The sequence below is a fragment of the Strongylocentrotus purpuratus genome, unplaced genomic scaffold, assembly GCF_000002235.5.
Source record: "Strongylocentrotus purpuratus isolate Spur 01 unplaced genomic scaffold, Spur_5.0 spur5_contig_858, whole genome shotgun sequence".
In the NCBI taxonomy this organism is placed as follows: domain Eukaryota; kingdom Metazoa; phylum Echinodermata; class Echinoidea; order Camarodonta; family Strongylocentrotidae; genus Strongylocentrotus; species Strongylocentrotus purpuratus.
In genome coordinates this window covers 1463711-1477249 of record NW_022145566.1, presented here as the reverse complement: position 1 = coordinate 1477249, position 13539 = coordinate 1463711, and the positions used below count along the sequence as shown (strand labels likewise).

The window sequence follows — 13539 nt, the reverse complement described above, 5'->3', positions numbered from 1 at the left end:
ATCGATAACTTGGAGATTAAAGTATTACATTTAAAAATAATCATTTCAATGTACTTTTAAAATGACCTGTGCGTCAGGTCGTGATGAAAGCTCATTCATTATGAATACAGAACACAGTACAATATTCTAATGCATGCATTGTGAATGCAAAATTGCGTTGTTGTCCGATAACATCTCTGATTGTGATTGTGACCGTGCTACACGCATGCAAACTCATCTAAGTTAGCGACAATTCGACAGTACATTTAATTAATTCATCTCTTTTCATACAAAAGGACTCGAAATGTTATCAGTTATCAACAAATTCCTGGACTGGCTGAAAAGCCTTTTCTGGAAGGAAGAAATGGAGCTTACTTTAGTCGGTCTTCAGTATTCTGGAAAAACTACATTCGTCAATGTGATTTCGGTACGTTATTCGTTAATGCAATCCACCCACATTACAGAATGTCTGTGACTGAGCTAGTGTACTTGAGTCATGTTGTTGAGTGACTGACTGTATGATGAGGGTCCTACATGTCACTGTAGACTTACATGTAGACTATGTCTGCACACCAAACATTTCATTTGAAATTGAAAAGAATTTTCTGTCATATTTTTCAATGCAATGCTTGATCTCGTCTGTAATATTGTAGAGAGTAAAATGTGCCAAAATCTCATCAATATTTGGGTAAAAACAGTGTCATTTGCATTGCAAAAAGAGAGGTGGCGGTTTAATTTTGATATCGCAAAAAACAAAGGTTCTCATGTCTGCTCACTCATTCAATTTAAACCTCCCAGAGTCCAATTTTTTTTCGATGTAACTTAAAGATGGCATTTCAAAATTTGAGGCTTGTGATGTGAATAAAGACTTTTCTCAATTTTTTTTACTTTTGAGTTTTGTGTGTGTGACTCTAGATCTAAACTAAGTCTAAATAATATGAAGATTTCATGTTTGTTATCTTTTTTCTTTTTTTAAGAATTTCATATTTATTTAATTTAGACTAATTCAAGTTGTTAAAGTTAAAACTAAGAGGTGAAATAGCACTTAATCATAACTTTTAATGAATTTTTCACTTTATGTTGTTGTCTACTGGTATTTCAATAACTTTTACATGTGTACAGTACATGTATGACATGGATGGTATCTACATGTTAACTAGCATATTGCCACTTCAGTTTTACAGAGGGGAAAAAAAAACGTTGGTGCAGTACAGTTAAACCTGAATCTACCAACGCAACCGAAACAGAAACAGAAGGGCTTCAATGATATGACATGTACATCCAATATTGGCCTACGATACATGTGGGCTTACCATAAACTTTATTTATACTATCCAAATTCCAATTTATCCTATCCAAATTCCAATTTATCCAATTGATTTTATGATTTCTTCATTGTGTCCTTGTATTGGTTGTTATTCTTCAGTGTTACTTATTACTTTACATGTATGGATTATATTACTCTTCAAGTGTACATTTGTTAATTGTCTCAGAGAGGCGGGGGAGGGGGAGGTGGAATCAGGAAAGTCAGAAAAGAATTTTAAAATCTAGAAAGACATTTAAAACATGTAATCAGTGATCGACAACTTTAGAGAGGTGATTTATTGTGAGGGAAAATGAAAATTCACATATCACAATATAGAGAGTCGTCCCTCAAAAGTACACTACCGGTATTCAAAAAAATACTTGTAAACAACCAATTTTCCAGTAAGATTTCTGTATCTCCATAGCGATAAAAAAAAGTCACCACTGTTTTGTTCTTTGTCTGATGACTCCGATCTTTTTAATACTATTACTGATCTATTTGATTTATTGCTTCCACTCACATAGAAACTTTCATTCTACTTACATGGAAGGATTTATTAATCCCCACCAGAAATGTGGATGTGACCATGATAATGATGCTACATGTCAATTATGATTTTGTTGTGTGAGTACAGCGAGTAACGTCTACAAGCACTGTTATTGTAGTAGTGCTAGAGGTATTACCAATTAATCATAGTATGTAATATAACCATGAACTTCCTGTCTCAACTTCTCCCAACAGTCTGGACAATTTAATGAAGACATGATCCCCACAGTAGGTTTCAACATGAGGAAAGTTACAAAAGGAAATGTCACAATAAAGGTAAGTGTACCGGTACTTAAAGATTAAAACTGTCTTGATTTATTATAAATAAATAAAAGACAAGACAGCTATTGCTACGCCTGTACTTGAGTTAATTTTGTCCATATTATGAACATTTTGAGTGAGATTTTATTCTCAACGTTTAATTTTTCTAAGCTTTCACTTTTATTGGTTCATTAACTGTAATAATTAATAAATACCAAGTCATTAATTATTTCATAGACTGCAAGTATGATTCTTCATGCATTGCATACTACATGTAATAAAACATTGATAATTTACGGATTTTTTTTTCTGTCGCAAATTAAATGATGGGTTTGTTATGATATTTGGCAAACTATAACTATGCAGTTTACCATTACATGGAATACCTGTAGATACATGTATATCTTTTGTAACACAATACCTACATGTACATGTAGTGTTACATGTAGTATCAGTTCCCTCTGTTTTTTTCTCACATTCTCTGTTATGTACATGAACATGTTACAAACAAGTGCAGTGTTATCTATTTTCTGTTGTTTCACATTACTCCATAATGTATCAACGGTGAATTTTTGTGTTTTCTTTACTTCAGAAATTGCAGTCAGATTAAGATTTTATTTTAATTTCACTCTTAACCTTTATATATGTAGTTCGCCAAATAGCAATTTGCTGACTAGTGTCATGTAGATCTAGACATTTTGTCAAGTTATATACCTTTTTTTCTCAACATTTTGTAGTAAATAGAAAGCAGACTAATCAGGTACATGTTTAGCATCACATTGCTACAGTAGGTTTCACTTTCATGTTCATTGGATCATGTACCTACTTCGCTCTATGATCAGATATTTGATAACATAGAAACTACATTTTATTTTCCTTTTGTGTTTATTGTTCTTCTAGCTTTGGGACATTGGAGGTCAGCCTAGGTTTAGGAGTATGTGGGAGAGATACTGCAGAGGGGTCAATTGTATTGTGTAAGTTCTCCTCTCTTTTCTCACATGTTTTTCTTTACCTGTACATCTCCAGGCATTTATGTAACAGTCCGTGTTTATTTTTAAGAATACAACTTTTGTCAGTAAAATACAACTTTTGGGATTAAAGAATACAGTTTTTGAACTCCAGTGGTTGGCAGGTCTGCTGTAGTAAGCCTATGGGAAGTGGAGAATTTAGTAACCACCAAATTAACATACATGTACGTTACAGAGAGCAATGTAAAGAATCAGTGTCGATCTGATGAAGGGAAATGAGCTCAAATATTTCTAGATATTTAGAATGACCAGTAGTCAAATGCAGATTTACATGCAGTCATTTGTGAAGTGGGGCTTGATCTTTAAAATGTTTTGCTTCCATTAAAGTCTGCATGTACATGATGTACATGTATGTTTTTCTTCAAAAGAGGAAGTTATGGAGAAACATATTGTGGTACAGATTTGTTAATGGACATTGGGCACATACAGTTATGGCAAGTGTGATGATGTTGATATTAGAAGTATTTTACTGTATGATCTGTGTATTTTTAGGACAGAGGCAAGGCCATGTACTTTTTTGTTGGACAACCTTTAATGAACTTGCAAGGAAAATAAAAGCGGACTTGTAATACCATCAGAATGTTAAAAATCAACTTCAATGCGAATACATCCCCCAATTTTTTTTTTGTAAGCTATTTTGTAAATTAATATTTTCTACTGATAAAATGAATAAAAGAATATGGAGAGTTGATTTTGAGGGCTTACCTACATACATGTACATGTATACTAGTCATGTTTTGACAAAGGAAATAAATGTACTTTGGGTAGAATATTATTTTTTAGTTATTTGTTACCTTTTTTTTTGCAGGTATATGGTAGATGCAGCTGACCATGAAAAGTTAGAAGCTTCAAGGAATGAACTGCACAACTTACTGGACAAACCACAACTCCAAGGAATACCGGTAAGTAAAGAACATCTTCAAAACAAGTGCATTCATCATTTGTCTCAAAAATTCTCATATCAAGTCTTGATTTTGAGATTTATGGACAGGATGAAGAGGAAAAGGAAAGTATTTTGAGAGATTAAAGTTCCAATACTATTTCATACATTTATTTAATATATCAAGTACGGTATGTGATGACTAAAACTAAAAAGAAATCAATGTATATAGAATTCCAAAAACTGACATTTTGGGGCTATATTCTAGCCTCGTGCTGTTTGTAAGTGTAAAGTGCAAAGTATAGATAAATTAAGAAATGTAAATTTTCACCTCAGACTTATATCAACATTGCATTACATTGTACATGTACTTCATTGTTCTGAGAAAGCAGTCAATTCTGATAATTCATGAAACAAGTTCATGTATTATGAAGATAGATGATGGCTAAAAAAAGCAAATCCTTACAGACTGATGAATAGCAATGAAATACACAATATACGTTTAAGGCATGATACAGTATGTACTGTAGTAATAGAAAATCCATTACAAGCGTTTTAAACATTGAGTAAGGTAATAGATCAAGCAAAATATTAGTTTTGGTATCCATATTTTCCCCCAGAAATCTTTGCCACAACATTTCCATCTTAACTACATGTAGATAAAAGTTAATCACCCCATATAATATTGAAGGACAATCCTGCAAGTAGAGAGTTCTGTAAACGCTTTTATTGTCTCTGGTTCTTAAATTTGTGTTGCACCAAATTCAGCCCTTTCAAAACACGCATAAGAAGTCATGCTTATATTTTTGTGAGTTTTAAAATTCGGGCTTGCCGATCTTAGCGCAAAATCCACGAAAATTAATGTACCGCGAATATTTCTACTTTTACAGTTTTTTCATTTGTTTCAAAGTTCCTTACAACCTTAGAGTCCTTTGATTGTCTGCTAGGTTTGGTTGCATTTTGGAATCAATCCTATTGTTGAGTAAATGTTCATGTGATTGAACACTTCCTTCCTCTTATTGGATTGTCGTAGACTGCAACAATAACACTGTCATATCCCCATACAGGATACCTTGAAGAAATGTCTAGTTTTCACACTTTGAAGTGATGTGTAATTTTGTTTGTCACAAGTATGATTTAAATATATAGCAAATTAGCAATGATTAAATGCTCCTAAACTTTTATTTGTTCCTTAAAAGGAATCCTCAATTTGCAGTACCAGTTTAAATAATTTTCTATTTCTGCTACATGTACATAGCACTTGAGAACTACGTACATTGTATATGAGTAGAAAAATTGCTCCTGGTAAATTTTGATAAATTTCAAATAGCGCCTACGGCCATACAATGGTAGCTGCGACCACGAAAATCTCAGAATATGTAGTTGTGATATATAATTTCCAAAGGGAAAAGCTAATCGGTCAATTTAAGTCAAGAAACATTGTTTAAAAGCTTATTTAATATCTTGACCTTGAGAGGGAGCTATACAACATAAAGAGTTTATTATTTACAATTTCATAACTTTAGACTTGATTTCAACCGCGACAACAATCACTGAATTTTGTAGGATCGCATATGCTTCCAATATGTTCATTTGAACAAAATTCATGACCATATACATGTACCAAAACTTTGTATTACATGTACCTATAAATACATGTACATTGTATTTCCAATCACTCATGCCACAATTTCATAGATATTAATAATTTTGACACTGTTGTTGTGCCACAATAAACAGGTCTTTTGTCATCATCTTTATGTCTGTTGACAGAAGAAAGTCAAGCCATCATTGATATACAGTGTAGCTCTCCTTTGTTAACAATTTGTTGTTGTTGTAATGGTATACTAACACTTATGATGGAGAAGGTGAAATACGGTGTTGCATAGAGATCTACATATGAGGCCCCACATCTAATTCTTACTCTATATTGTCACATGTCTGTGACTGTACATGTAACTACAGCTTCTCTGAGATCTGTGAACAGATGTGGAATTCTTTCAGGAGTTTGTAGTTAAATTGTATTGCTACATACATGTATCTTCTAATGTAGAAAACTGCACAGTAGACATAAACATGTATTCCTCATTGTAACCAGGCAAACCCCCTAAAGTTTTCCATATGACTCATAAAAAGCGTATGGGCATCTTTGAATTGGCTACCGTAAATCTCTGTGGATAAGACGCACATGTGTATAAGACACACCCCTCTTTTGGGGGGCAAACCCCCCCCCCCCCCCCTCCCCCCTTTTTTTTTTTTGCCGACTCTGGCGGTAGCGAGCCAAGTCCGTGTTAAAAAACCCACGTAGGAAAGGCTTTTATTGTAGTGCAAGGTGCAGTTGAAGCCCCCATTTGTGCTTGCGAACTTGTCACAAATAATAGTAACAATGTCAGGTGCTGCTTATAAGTATCGGCTTGCATGGTGATGTAGATATACAGTAGGCTTGTGGTTGCATCATGTGAGAGAGAGGATTGGGAAGTCCTGAAAAGGACTCTTGATAATCTTTCTTTCTTGAGTGTGTGTAGTCCTGAAAAGGACTGTTGGTGTAGTCTTGAAAAAGACTGTTGGTTATCTTTTTTATCAAACTATAAGCTAAGAAAGATAACCAACAGTCTTTTTCAAGACTACACCAACAGACCTTTTCAGGACTACACACGTTCAAGAAAGAAAGATTATCAAGAGTCCTTTTCAGGACTTCCCAATCCTCCCTTTCTCTCACATGGTGCAACCGCAAGTCTACTGTATAGTAACAATGTCATTTTTAAAACTAAAGATGACAGACAAATTTCCCTCTAAGTCCAAACAGAATCCAGACAGATAGTGTTGTTCTAGTTTCCGAGTGGTGAGTCAACACACCAATTTCTGAGCTGGGAGACATTGCCAGGCATAGTGCCAGATGGAGGGGAATAAATCGAAACTTTCAACAACAACAACAAAACAAAAAATTAACCTGTGTGTGAGACGCAGCCCCGACTTTCTATTTTTTTTTTTGCGGCAAAAAAGTGCGTCTTATACACAGAGATTTACAGTACTTGATATTGACGCTCTACAAATTCCCAGATCGTACTAGATTGGACAATTTGTTCCAAGTGCTTTGCCGGTACCCTGCTTGTAGTTTTGTTAATGTAGCACATCAATGATCTCAAGTTAGTTCCTGGTAAGTAAATTCTCATACGGTATAGGACACTTTTATGTACACACATAAGGCCTGCCTTCATCAGCTCAAGATTGCCAAGTAGCCCACTATTTCTGATTTGGGAAATACTCCAGAAGTTACAAATCACGTCTTCGTCAGCTCAAGACTTGACCTCGAAACTTGAAACTCGAGCTCGAGAAATTAACTTGAGATATTTTGCTCAGCGTAATTTTGGTAAAGACACACCGGACAAATAGCGGGATATTTTGTAAACTAGCCCAAGATATCTTGGGATGATTATCTAGACCAAATATCCCGCTAATTGCAACTTCGAGCTGATGAAGACGCAAATTAAGTGGATAATTTGCGATCGAACAGTTCAAATAGCATGATATTTGGCAATCTCGAGCTGATGAAGACAGGCCTGTATTGAGAGATTACTTTAAGTGTAATCTATCTTATTTCTAACCTCCCTCAGGTTCTGGTGCTGGGTAACAAGAGAGACATTCCTGTAGCATACGATGAGAAAGAACTCATAGAGAGGATGAACTTATCAGCGATTCAGGACCGAGAGATCTGCTGTTATTCCATCTCGTGCAAAGAGAAAGAAAATATTGGTAACTATCACACAATATTCCCAGTTTTGTATGTTCTATTATTTATTGCCAATCTTTGAATTTTACAATTTAAAGAGAAGGTTGAGTTCTGGGAAGAGGTGAAAAATAATTTGTGAGCATTACTCATTCTTATTATGCAAGTGTGGAAGAACATCAGATAAGACATGTTCCCTGAAAAGCATGGCTCTTCAAATGCCTTCATATTCTAAATATGCATGTAACATCGTAAAAATCGGGGGGGGGGGGGGGGGGGGGGGGGGGGCGGCTTTTTACGCCACGTGTTCGTGTAGTCCCATATACATCTTTCTGTGCAAGTGTTTGTAACTTTGCCAAGACTTGGCCACATTTCTTATCATTTTGATGATTCCAGAACGTTGCAATACACACAAATTCTTATATGCTAGATGATCAACCTTTTCTGGTCGGTTCCACACCGTTTCTTTCACGATGCAATCGCATGACCAGAACTCAACTTCATCTTTAAGCTTTATGTAGCAGTGCTTGCATTATGGTTATCATTAATGATGATTTACTTGGTTCAGCATCTGAATGTAATTAGCCAGGTGTGTCATATGACAATTTTGACTGTGTTAAAATTTTGAAATAGTGCTAATGCAGCAGTGCAAAGATATCCATGATTCAATATGAAGTAACAATTTCACTTTCATTAAGCTCGAGGTGCTGCCATCTTGATGTGACGCCAGTGCTAAAAAAAATCAGTTCTTAAATTGTCTATTTCCCTATTTCCCCATTGCCAGATAAGTATCTAGTCACTTTGTTTCCTGCTTATTCTAGTTATGTTCTTACTACATTCTTCTCTTCTCTTCTTCACTAGATATCACATTGCAATGGCTGATACAGCATTCAAAGTCAGGGGGCAGTCGCTAGGGAGCTCTATCTCCTTCTCTCAAACAGCTTCAATGGCGAGAAGACCAATATAAATATTCATAACATTATAATTATTGTCTATTGTGTATATTATGTTAGATAAATTGGGGGGAAAGATGGAAGAAATTTATAAGGAGAAAACAGGAGCAGATATGAATGGCCAGGTAATATATGACTGAAAAATTATCTTTGTGTTTTTTATGTAACTTTGCTTTTTTCTATATTTCAAGTTGTCCAGTTATACATGTTGCAAACTCCTTTTTTTTGTTAGCTGCTTCTCTTCAACCTGATTTCTATGAATTTGTAATTTTCTTGTCAAAATTTGGAGTAATCTTCAGTAATTTTGATTAGATATACTGTATATCATGTTATCTTCAAAGGATTATTTATGCCTGTTGTTGCCATAAGTACATTCAGTCCAAGATGGTAAATACCTTTGTAGAGGTTAATATATTGCATGTTTTATAGAATAACACTATGTCTACAGCAAATATGTCTTTTGATAGACTTACCATATCAAACTTTATTTTCTTGTCAGGGCAAAATTGTTTTCACAATGAGACAACCAGATGATTATATTAATGTCATGCTTTACTGATAGGGCGTATGTTGACAACTTAGGTACGTGTTTTAGTAATGATGTAGTTTGTATTCTATGCAAGAGTTGAATATGAATGGGAGATAGCAGCATAATTTTCAGTCTCTTTGCCAGGCACAAATTGATTTCTGAAGGAAATTATCAAGCCAGTATGAAACAGTGTTTCTTGCATACATTATGTAACATACCCCAATACTAATAGGAATATTTGCAGAACTCTTCTTTTTTTTGGGGGGGGGGGGAGGTGTGATTCATGAAAACTAAAAATGATCAAATGCATGTCAATGAATTACATGTAGATGTCTTTATATGTAGGAATGAAATTTCTGCCCTGTTTAATATTCTTAAGTCTCTTCATCTCATTATGCTCCCCTTGTTTCATCTTGTACTGTGTATTCTAGACATTGTGTACAGTGATTGCTTGCTTATTAGTCTAGTTGAGACTGTAATTAACAGTGGCTCTGATAATAAGTGCAATCTGGAGAAGAAAAATTCTGGAAAGATCCCATTTTGGAACGGGATATATATGTACATATAACCCACCCCAGCATAGCTAATACTGGTATGTGTTGTCATAGAGTTTTAGGTTTAAGAATATCAACAATGAAGACAGAAATGTACATTAGCGTGTAAATCAATCTTTGAAGAGCATTTAATCGTATATGAAGATTATTGTGTTTTCATCAATTACTGTATTCTACATCAAATATACTGGTTGAAGTGAATATATATTTGAAATGAAAGGAAATTTGTTCATGCATTGGACATACATGAGAACATCTCATATAAAAAAAAGTATGTACAATCATTGAATTATGAACCATCTTGCAGAAAAGGTATCCATAAAGCACTAGTGATTTTTTATACATGTATTTCATTTGATATACATGTACAGATATGATAAGTATTTTGTTTATTTGACAGCAAAACTAGCTAAGATAGAAATGTATCAATTTTTTTTAGAAACATGTAGCTGCATAATCATTAGAAAAATCATCTGCTTGGAGCCAGAGGGGCTTTAACTCGTGTACTTTAAATACAGAGTTGCTGAACGCCTTTCTGGCTTGGGACAGACGATATGTTTTAAATGTGGTTGCCAGCTAGTGATGTGCATCCGGTCTACCCAAAATACACCATTACTCATTGAAATTAGTTTCTGTAGCTACCTGGTATAGAGGCAAATAGGCCTGATGTTATCAACAACTAAAGTACATCAATTTTTTCTTGATCATAACTGTCCAAGAGCAATGCATGGATAATTGAAAATGTTAGAAGTTGGTTTATAAGAGGCACTTTCGTGTAATTGTTGTTCTCAAGGACCATCATGTGATTATAAAACATAAACAAAATCGATGCTTTAGTGCTGTTGAAATGTAACTTGGTCTTTGTCATTGCTCAAATAAAATGAATTTTAATTATTCCTGGTCATCACTGAATAGATTCTTTATGCAGTCTTACATTAGATGATTAGTGCATTGTAACTTTTTTTTAAATCACCTACACTCTTTATGTACATTTATACCAGGCAGCTTTTTTTAAATATATTTATGTTGAGTATAAGAACAGTAAGCTAAAAAAGTTATTTCACCAAAATTCACCAAAATTAAATGTAGATTAGTACACACAATAATACTTCTCTATAGAATCGTGTTTCTGTTCTTTTTTTTTGTATACATTTTGGTACAACAGTTAAGCCATTTGAATATTCTTTTTTATTATTTTAAACAACCATTTTCTTAGATGTTGGCATGGTTAATATTGATGAAATTTCTTATTTGATTACTTTATTTTGTAAAGACCTCCTCCCCCCCCCCCCCCCAAAAAAAAACCCTGTTAAAATTGTTAAGCATTTAAATGATATTGACAATTTAGCTTCAAGTCTTGTCATGTAACATTGTACAAATCATATAATTTATAATGAAAACCTGCAATTTATTATGTAACAACAAAGTGATTACATGTTTGTGGTTGACTAGTTATTTCAGTTTTACCTGGACTTTCTTTTTGTATGTTCATGTACAGTATATGTCAAATCTATTGTATTTCAGACTAGACTTCATCGATTGTGAATGTGTTTTCTATGAAATTGATCAATGTTGTTTAATAATCTTTATTTGTTATGATGCATATATAAAACCTGAACCCTAACCAATGCTTAGAAGGAAAAAAAACAAGAGTATGGTTCTTCCTACTATAGAAAGCATATTATTGAATACTCCAGTGTGATGATTTGTGGTTACATGTAGGTATATTGACCAGAAGTAAATAGATGACCACAGTTATTATATTTAGCTGCACTACAATATTACCAAGGAAAATACTTTCTGTTGGTGTATTTATACGGATTCACTGCATTTATCTTTGGAAATTTGCATAGAACTTGCTTGCTTGCGATTTAATCACAAAGAAAAATCAGTTTAGCTCCAAAAAGTGATATGCATGAATGTAAAGCACAGCAACACTTGCCTACCCGAAATTTAAAACTAACCATTGTTTTAAAAAGCAAATGATTTCTTGATGCATGAAAAGTTCTCATGTATGACTTAATCATACTTGACGTTATTTACTGGTATGTGAAAATATATTTATGAAACAGATTAAATACTCCCACCTTCAACTCTCATTTTATTGCTGTTATACAAAGGCAAAATGTATGTTTGAAAGATCAATACTGTTCCATATAGGCAGGCATGGGCTGCCTTTATGCCAACTTACAATCATCGATATTGGAGTCATTATATTTGGTCGATTATGCCAGCAAATTTGTAACCGAATTGTAGGAGCTGCTATTCATTCTTTAATAAATGTTATTTAACAGGGGCCTGGAGACATGAAATTAAGGAAAATTTTTCCACTTTCCTTATTATAACTAGTGATCGACTAGGTTTTGTCTAATTTTTTTTTGGTGGTCTTTTCTTTTCTTCACAAATTATATCTAAAAAAAATGGGCACCGTTTGAAAAATTGTACCCTGCCATCAAATGGGCATTACTAACATGCACCAAAGCTCTATAGCCATTTGTTAAACTGCTTGTAAAGTGGTCATTAATTCCTTTTTTGTAAGCAGTAGGATATGATTTGCTCAAGCTTTTAATATTTTAGAATTTGCTTAATTATACCTTGGCTTTGTGTGACATTGTAAAATTATTTATACTCTTTTAGTCGGTAAGGCACACTCACACTCTTAGACTGTAGCAATCACATCACTCGTGTATTAAAATGATCAGTTGAAAATAAATGACTGGTACAACATGTATATGTACTAAAAAAGGTTGCAAGTCTTTTTATTTGTTGTGTACATGCTGTATTAATGTGATATATGCAACAGTATGAAGTTTACAGACTTTCAACGAAGGGATGAAAACCCCAGAATATACACAAAATCCATCTTAAAATCAAACAGAAATAGTATATCAGCAGAAAATTGGTATGAAATGGATTTTCAATCCTTTTATTTTCAAAGACGTGTTTATAAACATTTATATTTTTTAACCGAGTCATCTTTCCTGTGGACATCTTCAGGATTAACTTGCTTCACTGTAAACTGTCTTCAACTTGCAGAAATACAAGAATTCATTTCTCACTGCCCACAAAGCTACATGGAACATATCGAGGGGTCATAGTGACACAAAGACGTGACTCCATTTTGAGAAAAAGGGGTTCATGTGTCACTGAGCACTTGGGCCTTAAGGAGTTAAGTCTATGTTTCACTAGCCATCGACTTCAATGGGGTGTTGGGTTGACTGGGGTCTTTGTGTTTCCTGGAAAGTCCACATATTTCTGAACATTTTGATATCAAATGCTCATTTTGGCAAAATATGGAGTTACGTCTGTGTCACTGAACCCTTGATATGTATACAACAAAAATGTACTCGACATTCTATATCAATACTATGGTAGCATAGCAATTCTCACAGATCTTACAACATTGAGTATAAACAGTTGCTCAAGTTAATCTGTGATTATCAAATCTTTTTTTCCAAGACAGATTATCACACATAGGATGATGAGATCAATAGCAAAGGATAATGTTTGCCGCAGATTAGATAGGCATCAATAAAAGGCAATAGAGATCCACTCAACAGGATCACAATAACGCATCTTTATTACCAGTAAAGCAACATCTTCAAAATTAATTAAACTATGACAATGGTTGTGTGAAAACAGTAAATGGTTCTATACCTTTCATACTACCCAATAAATATTATAGTAGGCATATGAGGTAATTAGTTAATTGGGAATGCACCACATTACGACAACAAAAGAAGAGCGATGAGAAGGGAACCCATTGTGTAGCACCA

General features: G+C 34.0%; 1 protein-coding gene across 1 annotated transcript; it reads left to right on the top strand.

The window, feature by feature from the left end:
• The first annotated feature begins 107 nt into the window (after window positions 1-107).
• Window positions 108-12508, top strand: LOC115919032 (ADP-ribosylation factor-like protein 8B-A). Its single transcript, XM_030997479.1, has 6 exons — window positions 108-406; window positions 2027-2107; window positions 2993-3066; window positions 3929-4022; window positions 7615-7753; window positions 8589-12508. Exons 1-6 carry the CDS (start codon window positions 284-286, stop codon window positions 8639-8641), a joined length of 564 nt encoding a protein of 187 aa, XP_030853339.1. The 5' UTR covers window positions 108-283; the 3' UTR covers window positions 8642-12508.
• Window positions 12509-13539: the final 1031 nt, after the last annotated feature.